The sequence below is a fragment of the Bombina bombina genome, chromosome 2 (genome assembly GCF_027579735.1).
Source record: "Bombina bombina isolate aBomBom1 chromosome 2, aBomBom1.pri, whole genome shotgun sequence".
NCBI classification, from domain to species: Eukaryota; Metazoa; Chordata; class Amphibia; order Anura; family Bombinatoridae; genus Bombina; species Bombina bombina.
Genome location: NC_069500.1, coordinates 366,177,592 through 366,190,218, shown reverse-complemented (window position 1 = coordinate 366,190,218; position 12,627 = coordinate 366,177,592). Strand labels below are relative to the sequence as shown.

The 12,627-nt window shown below is 35.8% G+C and overlaps 1 protein-coding gene across 4 annotated transcripts in view; it reads left to right on the top strand.

Annotated features, from left to right (window-relative positions):
- Positions 1-12,277, top strand: part of RILPL1 (Rab interacting lysosomal protein like 1) — a 95,728-nt gene extending 83,451 nt beyond the window's left edge. For 2 of the 4 annotated variants that reach the window (XM_053701809.1, XM_053701808.1), the window contains exon 7: positions 7,496-12,277. In XM_053701809.1, coding sequence (XP_053557784.1) covers positions 7,496-7,640 — 145 coding nt within the window. In that variant the 3' untranslated portion in view covers positions 7,641-12,277. Of the gene's footprint in view, positions 1-4,864; positions 4,953-7,495 lie in introns of all 4 variants that reach the window. The other 2 variants (XM_053701810.1, XM_053701811.1) reach the window with 2 other exon arrangements.
- The last annotated feature ends 350 nt before the right edge of the window (positions 12,278-12,627 follow it).

Sequence of the window (12,627 nt, the reverse complement as noted above, 5' to 3'; positions counted from 1 at the left end):
AGAGATAACCAGGAATGGAATCCAAGTTAAAAAAACAGGGAAATCAGCTCTCTTTTTTAAAAGAAAAAGCTCAAAAGACCAATCAGTTTCAAAAACGCTTTAATCGTGGAAAAGTGGCTCCTCCCACCGAAAGAACACTGTCACCCAAGAGACAATATACAACAACTGTATTTACATATAGCAATGTATACCAGAATCTTGAGTATAAAAATTGATAACTAAGAATAAAAAGATATCAATGGTAAACCTGACCGGTCAGGGGTGCACATAAATGCCTAAGAGATAAGTAGCTGAAAGTTGCCTCATTGACACGATGTTGAAGTACCAAATGGGCCTCTACACCCAGCTACACACAGAACCCCCTTCAAATAATGCAATACGGAGGTATAGCCTGGGCAGGAAAAAGTAGAGGGATCTAAGAGGCCAATAGGAGTACTTACTTATATATGCAGGGCAAGCAAAGCTGCATCAAAATCATAAACAATATATAACATGTACATATGCATAAGTATATCAAGGAGGACCCCAGCTTAGACTCACTACACCCGGCTGCACACAGCACTCCCTCCAATCAAGGAGGTAACATTCTGGGCAGGTAAGAAGAAAGGGGATCTAAGTAGTCCTAGCAGGGCCCCCTGGATATGTACAATGTAACAGTGTAAGGCATAAAACATGCAAATTGTAGCTATAGGCTTATATGTTGCGATAGTTCATAAAGGTGACATTGTATCTAAGTCACTGTTATGTGTTGTTCAGCCATTCGTACCCAGCTTGCAAAAGGAAAAGTTAGCAGGCATAAGCATAGAAGTTACAAAGCATGTCAAAGCATATCGTTGCACACAGAATTACGTTCAAGCAGCAGTGCTTTAAATTGAAGCTTGTATCCTCAAAATCACTGTTATGTGTAATTCAGCCATTTGAGCACAGCATGCAAAAGAAAAAGTTAGCAAGCATAGGCATAAGAGTTACAAAGCATGTTAGGATATTATCGTTGCACACACAGAATTACGTTCAAGCAGCAGTGCTTTAAATTGAAGCTTGTATCCTCTAACTATGCATGAACCCTTTGCAGCGTATGTACTTTCCAGAGTCACAATCAAGAAATCCCTCGTTAAAGAAAGTCATTCAAGAAGACTACCAATAGTATGCGGTGGTAATAAAACTTCTGACGGACTCAAGAGCAGGATTCATACAACCTTGATATCCTATGGTCAGGCGTTGATGATCATACTGGGCTGTGTACGTCTTTTCCAATGAGAACCAAGTCTTCATTCACCGTGTCGGGCTAATTACGCCAGGTATCTCTGTGCATGGAGCCAAAGAGCTGCAGTGAAGGTGTGCACCAATGCCTTTTGGTCCAGCCGACCGGATCACATAATTAGCCCGACACGGTGAATGAAGACTTGGTTCTCATTGGAAAAGACGTACACAGCCCAGTATGATCATCAACGCCTAACCATAGGATATCAAGGTTGTATGAATCCTGCTCTTGAGTCCGTCAGAAGTTTTATTACCACCGCATACTATTGGTAGTCTTCTTGAATGACTTTCTTTAATGAGGGATTTCTTGATTGTGACTCTGGAAAGTACATACGCTGCAAAGGGTTCATGCATAGTTAGAGGATACAAGCTTCAATTTAAAGCACTGCTGCTTGAACGCAATTCTGTCTGTGCAACAATAATATCCTAACATGCTTTGTAACTCTTATGCCTATGCTTGCTAACTTTTTCTTTTGCATGCTGTGCTCAAATGGCTGAATTACACGTAACAGTGATTTTGAGGATACAAGCTTCAATTTAAAGCACTGCTGCTTGAACGTAATTCTGTGTGTGCAACGATAACATCCTACATGCTTTGTAACTTCTATGCTTATGCCTGTACATATCCAGGGGGCCCTGCTAGGACTACTTAGATCCCCTTTCCTCTTACCTGCCCAGAATGTTACCTCCTTGATTGGAGGGAGTGCTGTGTGCAGCCGGGTGTAGTGAGTCTAAGCTGGGGTCCTCCTTGATATACTTATGCATATGTACATGTTATATATTGTTTATGATTTTGATGCAGCTTTGCTTGTCCTGCATATATAAGTAAGTACTCCTATTGGCCTCTTAGATCCCTCTACTTTTTCCTGCCCAGGCTATACCTCCGTATTGCATTATTTGAAGGGGGTTCTGTGTGCAGCTGGGTGTAGAGGCCCATTTGGTACTTCAACATCGTGTCAATGAGGCAACTTTCAGCTACTTATCTCTTAGGCATTCATGTGCACCCCTGACCGGTCAGGTTTACCATTGATATCTGTTTATTCTTAGTTATCAATTTTTATACTCAAGATTCTGGTATACATTGCTATATGTAAATACAGTTGTTGCATATTGTCTCTTGGGTGACAGTGTTCTTTCGGTGGGAGGAGCCACTTTTCCACGATTAAAGTGTTTTTGAAACTGATTGGTCTTTTGAGCTTTTTCTTTTAAAAAAGAGAGCTGATTTCCCTGTCTTTTGAACTTGGATTCAGTTCCTGGTTATCTCTCCTCTCCCCTTTACCCATGATATATATATATATATATATATATATATATACACACACTATATCGCCAAAAGTATGTGGACACCCCTACAAATAATTATTAAGTTCAGGTGTTTAGGTGTTTCAGCCTCAACCTTTGCTAACAGGTGCATAAAATCCAGCACATAGCCATGGAATCTCCATAGAGAAACAATGGGTCTTGATGAAGAGCTCAATGACTTTTCACGTGGCACTGTCACAGGCTGCCACATTTGTCACATGTCAGTTAGTGAAATTTCTGGTCTAGTAGACTTGTCCTGGTCAACTATAAGTGCTAGTATTGTGAAAAGGAAACATCAAGGAGCAACATCCCAGCCATGAAGTGGAAGACCAGGTAAACTGTCAGAGCTGGGCTGCTGAGTGCTGAAGTACGTAATAATCCCCTATCATCTGTTGTATCCCTCACAATAGAGTTCCATAATGCAGCTGAAAGCAACATCAGCACAAGAACTGCAGCAAGAGCTCCATGAAGTGGGTTTCCATGGCCTAGCAGCTGTACATAAGCCTCACATCAATATGTGCAATCCAGCAAAGCGTTGGCTATATATATATATAATATATGTGTGTGTGTATACATATATATATATTCATATTTTCATGTCAGGTTAGCGCACTTGAGAATAGTTCTATATATTTTTTCCTCTTTTCTTGCCTCAGTGGCTTCAGTGGGGGAATAGGTTAACACGCGCACGATATTGCAAGTTCGGCTTTTTGTGCGTATTTGTTTAACGCGCAAGCAAAAACTTTTTACTTTCAACTTGTAATACGCCCGCTACCCGACGCGCAAAAAGCTTACTTCTAGCGCAGTTAGCGCTCTACTTGTAATCTAGCTCATTATTGGAGAAAGACATTCTTGTACATTTTTTGTGGAGTACACCCAGTGTTCCCTCTATGGCCATCAGTGAAACAGAGCAATGCAGACTGCAAGGTGTGTTTTACTGCTGGGCCGCTCACAAAACTGGCCTTAGAGAGAACACTACATACACCTATATTTATATTAGCTGCTGTGATGCAAATGGTTTGTATTACTCTTATTCTATACTTTCACTGTCATTATCTACATTCATATTGATTGAACACTTTTGTACCATAATGTGCATATTGATATGTAATTGCATATATAGCTATACATAATATCACTCTGGGACTGACATTAATACCTGTCCTTGTGCAGTGCAGCGGGATGATAATAGGATGAGTAATTTATTTGGTAAAAATTCCTTTATTCACGCCCCCTGACAATAAGGTGACTTTAGCAGAACGGGTTTTTTGGGTACACATCCCTTTGTTAGATCAGGTAGCGGTGTCTCATAAATGATGTGCACGCTATGATGGTGCTTCAACTCTGATCCATGATACTTACAGAGACATGAGCAATAACAGCTCCATTTAGATATGAACTAACCTGTAAGTAATCTTGCTAGATGAAGAATCTAGGGTGCCCTTCTACATTGTTAATTTCAGCTATTGTTCAATTTGCACTTTTTCTGAAGAAAGGGTGAGGACCCCAAAACGTTATGCAATAAATTTGAAGATTTGCTTGTTAAAACCAGAGAGTGCGGTTTGTATAGTATATATCATTTTTCTTGTGGGTGTGTCAAGGTTGAAATCTGTCCCTATGCATGAATTGCACTCAATCAATGAAATGATTAGACTGTGTAGATCTTTATAAATTTATGTATATTTTAAAGCAACATTCTTTTCATGTAAAAAAATATTAACATGTTTAAATAGTGCTCTTTCATGTACATGATATCCATTTGATTTTATTTTTCTTTTGACTTTAATGTTCTTTTAAATATAAGACGGTAATCACACACAGTGATAGGTTCCGTCAAACATGCAAAGTAAAATGATTGTGTATACATATATATTACATCATTTATATTGTGAGTTTTACTTTAGAGAAATAATGTATTTTATGATATCATAAGGGAAGAGCAGTTTTGTTATTTTCCACAGGTAGGGTATTTCAAATCTATAATTGCAATTAACCATTCTTATAAAATGTGTAGAAAACACAAAATGAGGCAAGTTTTCTTTTATATAACAAAGAAGATATAAAGCGTATAGTTTATGCTTAAAAGGCCAGTGTTCTTAATCTTGTCTTATAATAAAAAAAATAAAAAAATTTAAAAATACCTTATTTATGTAGAATTAAAAGCTATGCTACTATAAGACATAATGTTGTCTTTATTGGTTCTTGTAGTTTTTTGCTTTTATGCTCTCTATTTGTTATATGTTTGATATATAAATATATATATATTTATATATATAAATTGTATTTATTTGTTTTTAACCAGGATCTTTACTGCGATAATGCCCATGGTAGCAGCTGGGTTGATTCCAGATGATCCCACTTTGCAGCCAATCAGAAGGCTTATCTCTCTTGTAGGAAAACTTTCTGTTGTTCCAGTTGCTGTGTCTTGCATGTAGCTATTGTGTGTTTCCACTTGTCCTTTTGGTGGCATTCTGATTGGTTGATCGTGGGATTGTGGAATAAAAAAATTGATTTGCCAGCTGCCAATCAGAATGACCAGTAAATCTTATTGAAATGAGTACCTTGCACGTTTAGGTAGCAAACTGTCAGAAAAATAAACCCAGTGATATACATATCAAACATACCAAAATTATATTTGTTTTTTATCAGTCTTGCCAGCATAAAAATGTTATATTATAATCAGAGAAGACCCAAACTGTCTAGTTTTCTTTGTAGACAAAGCCAACAATAGCTATTACAGATGGCCTATAACGCAAATAGCAAATTTGGCTTATTTTCATATTTTGCATTCTGCCCATATGTACGTTTTTTCCTAGCACACAGGAGACCTATTGGTTCCATATCCAACAGCCATTTTCTCATTGGCTATCAGTCCTGAAATACAAGGCCCTCTCCACAACTCTTTTTTTTTTTTATGTCTTTGACTAGCACAGTGTTTTACTAACATGGGGTTGCATGACTTGTTTTAGATCCTTTTGTGATCTACTGCAAACAGTACTGGGGCAATTATTCAAAATCTTTTTTCTATGCTAAGGACTTGCATCTCTTACAATGTGTTTCAGTTTTATTTTATTAAAAATATATATATATATATTAAAAGTTCATATTCACATTTTAGAGACATTTCTTAACTATTTTCCACAATCAAATAGTTGTTGAATTATTAGACCCATCGTGTTTTTTTACTGACACCTCTGCCCCCTCCCCAAAAACAAACAAACAAAACCATACCTACAAATCTCCCACTATTAATACGGAATATAGATTTAATTTTTCCAGAATAAAGCATCTCCACATATGCAAATGAGTCTTAACGTTATATATTTTGTAATAACAAACAAAAATTGTCAGGTTTCTGCTCCAGTATTGATGTCACATTCATGTAGCAAAGGTGATTCATTTTACTCCCATGCTTATTCTCTGCAGCACTTTAATTGAAAACAATGCTAATTTGACCATACATGATTTACCTGAAGAAGGCTTGTTTTGCGAGACACAGATAGAGACATACCTGTTCTATTTCATACTTTTACATACTTATTAAAACCTACCCATGTCTGTACTAACTGAAATGTTTAGATGCAGTACTGCTCCACATTGCAGAGTTCACAAGACCACAAAAGCACAATATTTGTTGTTGGCCTACTTGCAGAGTTGGTTATTTTTGCACAAAGCATTGCCATGAAGTGTGCTGCTCTAACCGCATGTAATATATTATTAAATTGTTTTAAAGTAAAGAATTGAATCATGTTTTATATCCTTGTGCAAGCTAAAAATGTGTATAAAAATTGTAATGCCTGTTATAAATGTATCATCAGTATAGATACAATATGATTTTTTTTTTTAGATCATCACTAGCATTTTCTCAGTCTATTTAACATAAAAAATATCACTATGAACATATTGCATGGGTACAAGCAACCGAAGAAACCACAGCCCATGTATTTAAATACCATACATCTTGACAGTGTAACACTGCACTCGTTTAATCTTCTCATTTATTAATTTCTTCAAATCCTATGTGAGGCTTATATTATGTTCAGCCTAGGCTGTGTCCATCTTAATTATTACATTCTGATATTTTATTAAAAATGTTAGATTTTATAGTTGGCTTTAACTAGTGACTAAACTCCATTTAAGAATCTAATGCAAAAGATTCTAATTTCCAATTCCCTCTAACCATATTCCAACCCCCCTTGCACTTATTTGACTATTCCAAAGACATCACTGATAAGGTAAATAACAATTCCAAATGCTGACATTTATCATAGCCTTTGATTGTCTGTTTATAGTGATCAGTGTGTGCCTAAAGGGACACTGAACCCAATTTTTTTCTTTCGTGATTCAGATAGAGCATGCAATTTTAAGCAACTTTCTAATTTACTCCTATTATTAATTTTTCTTCGTTCTCTTGGTATCTTTATTTGAAAAAGGAGGCATCAAAGCTTTTTTTGGTAGTTCAGAACTCTGGACAGCACTTTTTTTTATTGGTGGATCAATTTATCCACCAATCAGCAAGAACAACACAGGTTGTTCACCAAAAATTGGCCGGCATCTAAACTTTGCATTTCAAATAAAGATACCAAAAGAATTAAAAAAAATTGATAATAGGAGTAAATTGGAAAGTTGCTTAAAATGTCATGCTCTATCTGAATCACGAAAGAAAAAAATTGGTTTCAGTGTCCCTTTAATTTACTTGGAAATTAATATAAAACACATGGAATAAGCTAAATAAACAGCTCTCAAGATAAAATGTGCCTTTCTAAAATTGTTTGAGGGACCTTACTATGCCAATGAGATATAATATATATATATATATATAGATCATTAGGTTCTTAGTAACTCCTCTGCTAAAGAGCTTAACAGTGTACCGAAAATGACTAGCAGTATATGTGCATCCTGTGTTCTCATCTTTTTCTCTCTCTCGCTTTAGGTTTAGCTTTTTCTCAAGGGACAAGAAAAGGATGCCCATGATACAGAAAAATGCCCAGTTTCAGGAATCTTATGGCATCTGGACGAATTACAACAGAGATGATGATTTTACAGAGCAGGGACAGGAAGCGTTACAGCACATGTGACTAAATGGGATGAAATAATATGTGCATATTCAGCAGCTGATGTTTTGCTTAGCCTTACATGTCTGACAAACATATTTCACAGCAGACTAACTCTAAATATGATGCTTTCCACTTCTGCATTTGCTATTGAAATCACAAAGCTGAGTAAACTATGGCACATGGGGGGAGTGCAACTTGCTTTAGCTGTGGAAATATAACCCAATAACCCAATAACCCAGAGAGACAGCACATTTTAGTAACAACAAAAAGCCTAGGAGTGCCATTTTCATGTTTTTACTAAAATACCTGCATAGAAGAAAAGAGTGGATTATTATCACTTGGATAATGTTAAACATATGAAGATAACATATTGCTTTCTAGTTTAACAATCTTCAGTACATTGTTTGTCAACATAATATATTTACCTAGTAGACCGGTGTCAACATGCACCATTCATTTGTCAGGTTGGATAAGTCTTCTTTTGATATTACTCAAGAAGAATTTCTGCTTTACCAAAATAAATTGAGCTTCCTCCTCTTGCAAAAAAGGGGGAAAAATGGAATATTAAAACTCCTTTTAGGAAAGGAGATGTAATGAACTTCCTAGAACGTTACTGCATTTGGAAGAAAACAGCAAATTGCTTCCTCAGCGCACTAGAGAGAAAAAGATTTACTCTGAACAGAAATAAAAAGAGTAAACTTATCAGAGAGGAAAACAATGCCATCTGAAAGTAAAGGAGTTACAGGTGCAAACTGAATCCATGCTTGCTTCGGAGTTTGACAGATGGTGTACAATTCTCTGCTCTATGCCAGTTAACATCTTGTGTAACTTGTTATTATGTTATTTCTATTTGAACTAAACTATGCAGGGTAGAATTCAGTATGCCCCACTGCACATCATTCACTTTTTATATTAACTGATTTATGTAAAGGAGTGAAATAGCTTTTTGTTGTGTACATAGTATAGCAGTTTGAAAAGATATAACAAAGGTTTATACCAAGTTTTGGAATGGCAAAGCTTTCACAGGAAATTGAAAGGTTTTAACAATGACCCCTTTTTTTATTCAAGGCTAATTTACGTATCTTTACAAAAAATACCTCTTCTAAAGGTAGCACAAGTGTGTGGCATCTACTAAAAACATTGGAATTTGTGTCTTGCTTGCTTTAATCAAGCTTTTAGATTTAGTAAGATTTTAAAGAACTTTTTAATGACAAAAATCTCCCAATGTACTGATGTGGATAGTTTCCTCATGCATTAGTGAACTGAAGAGATTGTTATTATGGCACACTAAACAAATGTAAGGATCTGTTGCAGCTTTATCTACAACACAAACTAACAGGCCAGGATACATAAGTGCACATGACTCAGTATGAGGGAATAAGATGCTGAGTCAGATTTATTTTTATTTAAATTATAATACACTTTTTTCTAAAGAAATCACAACTAATCGCGCAATGAAAATATTTTCTACATTTACAGATTATTGTTAAAATAAAGTTAGAGCCTTTTTCAGTACTTTACCACCACAGTGAGTAAAAACATAGGTAAATGGAAAAGAAATATAAGGCAGTACCTTTTCCTATGTTTAAAGCAGTGATGGCCAACTGGCAGCCCAGGGGCCACATGTGGCTCTCTGTGGTTGGTAGCAAACAAGGTGGCAACAACTCAAAATAGCCATCTGGATTGGAGAGTAGCAGCTAAAGGGTACCCTGCAATCTTATCTTAATTTACCCTTTGCCACTGGACATTTTTAGGAAATATGTTATTAGTATGTTTAATAGCTAAACCTTTAAATGCAGCTAAAATATTCATCTACAGCCCCTGTGTGTTAGGGCGTTGGCCATCGCTGATTTAAAGGAAGCCACTTGGAAAAATTATCTGTTGTAAATCAATAATACCAGGTTACGTCTAGGAAATGTTAAACGTCTGGTATGTTTTATCAGCAAAGGTGGCATCGCTACATCTGTGTTCAGAAAGAAACCGAGCCATTACCAGCAGGAATTGTTTTCAAGGCAATAAATTGTTATCTATTAAGGCCTGTTTAATAAACAGTATTTTTACAATAAACTTACACAAAAAAAATAAACTAAAACTTTAGGCAAAATTCCTATAATAGGGGAAATCTATTGTATCTGCAACTGCATTTAATAACCAGAATTTTACAAGGCTTACATTTGCACTGAGGTAAAGATAGGGAGCATCTATGTGGAAAGGAAAAATAAAGCTTTATAGTAATAAAAAACATTTAAAAGAGTTGGTTGCCACCCGTCCCTTAAAATACAGAACACTTATGTTACACATGCTGCAGGGTGTGCAGGGAGGAATATGAATAGTGCTGTCCAGAAACACAATACATGTTCCTCCCTGCACACCCTGCAGCATGTGTAACTCATAAGTGTCCAGGCAAACATGGCTGAGGTGACAACCCTACTTGCGGTGGTTTCATGTCTCCTCCACTACATTGAACAGAACTAAGCTGATGAAAGCACTTTAGGTTCTAAATCCGTCTTCATGGAATTAACAAGCCAGTCTGCTTCTTTATTTTACATTGGTCATTGCAAGATGATTATACACCATTAAAAAGAAATATATTAACATACATAACACAGTTACACTGGAGTTCAGTAGGGTATATTTTGCTAGGGCCAAATAGCCTAAGAAAAACCGACTCTTTGGCTCTGCAATGAAGACGGTAGATTTGCAAATGTAGAGCCTTATTTACTGCATTGGCTTTAGTAATTCTCATGATAAAAATGCTGATGATTACAGTTTTACTCATTTAAAAGCCTTTTAACTAATGATAGTGGCTAAATAAGGGAAATCTGTAATATTTCTGTATGCTTGCTGACCATTTTGAATAAATCTACCCATAAGGTTAACATTGGGTCCTCCTGTGCAGACATTTTGCTAAAGGCTGTGAATGTACAGTGAAGTCCTTTTGTGGCTAAAACAGCACATGGTTAGAAGAGGTCTGGTGCCTTGTGATTTACCAGTATTAAATGAATGATTTGATTATTATTAAACCTTCATATGATACCTGTAGTTATTTTTTAGCAAATGGAATGTATTTGGGTTCCACCACGTTTCCTGAGAAGTGTTTGCAAATTAATATACTGAGCTACGGGAAACCCAAACAATTCTATTAAGCTGCAAAGTAAGCTATAAAATTACTAGCTTCACCTTATGTCAATATCATGGTTCTTCAAATCTGGTCCTCTCTGCCTTAGTGCGTGAATTAAAGGGCCAGTAGACACCTTGATATTTTTATATAAAATGTTTAGTTATGCATAATGAAATAAACATTGAAAGTATATTGCAACGTTATGTGTAACTTAAAGGGACATGAAACCCCAAACTTTTCTTTCAGGATTCAGAGGGCTCATACAATTTTAAATCAACTTTCCAGTACCACTTCTATTATCAAATTTGCTTTGTACTCTTGGTATCCTTTGTTGAAGGAGAAGTAATGCACTACTGGGAGCTAGCTGAACACCTCAGGTAAGCAAATGACAAGAGGCATATATGTGCATCTAAGGCCCAATAGAGCTTTACTGCTCCTGAGCCTACCTAGGTATTCTTTTCTATAAATAGAATGAAGCAAATTAGATAATGGAAGTAAATTGAAAAGTTGTTTAAAATCGTATACGCTATCTGAATCATAACAGAGAAATGTTAGGTTTCATATCCCTTTTACTCTAAAATTAAAAGGGACAGTCAACACCAAAATTGTTAAAAAGATAGATAACGCCTTTACTACCCATCCCCCAGCTTTGCACAACCAACATTGTTATATTGATATACCTTATAGCATTTAAACCGTTTCTAAGCCACTACAGACAGCTTCTTATCACATGCTTTTTTATTTGCTTTTCACAAGAGACTGCCATATATATAATATTGTGCTCTCCCATGAAAATGGGGCTGACACTGCACTAATTGGCTAAAATGCAAGTCAACATATAATAAATAAATAGTTATGTGATCAGGGGGCTGTCAAAAAAAAGCTTAGATACAAGGTAATCACAGAGGTTAAAAGTAAATTAATATAACCATGTTGGCTGTGCAAAACTGGGGAATGGGTAATAAAGGGATTATCTACCTTTTTAAACAGTACATTTTTTTGAGTTGACTGTCCCTTTAAGGAGTTTCTAATTCTCTGAACTTGAAATGCACCTGCTGACTTTTCAAGGCTACCCTGGTACATATCTGTCCCAAATTGGCTTTAACTGATAATAACCGAAAACAATGCATTTTATATTACAATTATGTTGTATGCAGACTAAATTCCAGATTGGTTCCTCTAAATAAGGTAAATAGAGTGTGGAGTTTGACTGTTGTAAATCAATTGTTTTTCCATTACATTAAATATTAATTTGAGATTTGAAATATGACATTAAACGTTGTATCAGGTATTGAACCATCTGTACTAAAAACTAATTTCATATTAATAACAAACGATTAATCAACTCCACATTAGGGATGGACAATTGTCTGTTCTGACATTCAAATGGCAGAATAAAATGCCTATTCCACTGTTTCTATATTTGAATAATGAATGTAACATTCAAATAACAAATTTAACATCTGCATATTACATAGATTCCATTACAATTCCATTCAAGTCAGAGTCAAATATTAAAGGAATATTAAACACTAAATACATTTCATGCACTGCCTTCTAATTTTGTGTACCATCAGTTTGTACCTAGGTTTCTTTCATACAGGTGGTGAGAATCCACAATCCATTACTCCTGGGAATTACTCTTCTCTACCACCAGGAGTAGGCAAAGATTCCCAATCCCCAAGAGAAAAAAAAACAACAACAAAACAGACATTCTATAGCTATGTTATGGGCATTTTTTAAGTTTATATATTTTCATATATATCGCCCTGGGACAGAATCCTTAACATTACTCCCCTTGCAGTTTTGTGTCAGTTGGCTTTTTTGCGCACTTAGTTTACATTTTGCACATCGGCCTTAAAGACTACGTACTTTTAGTTTTACTTT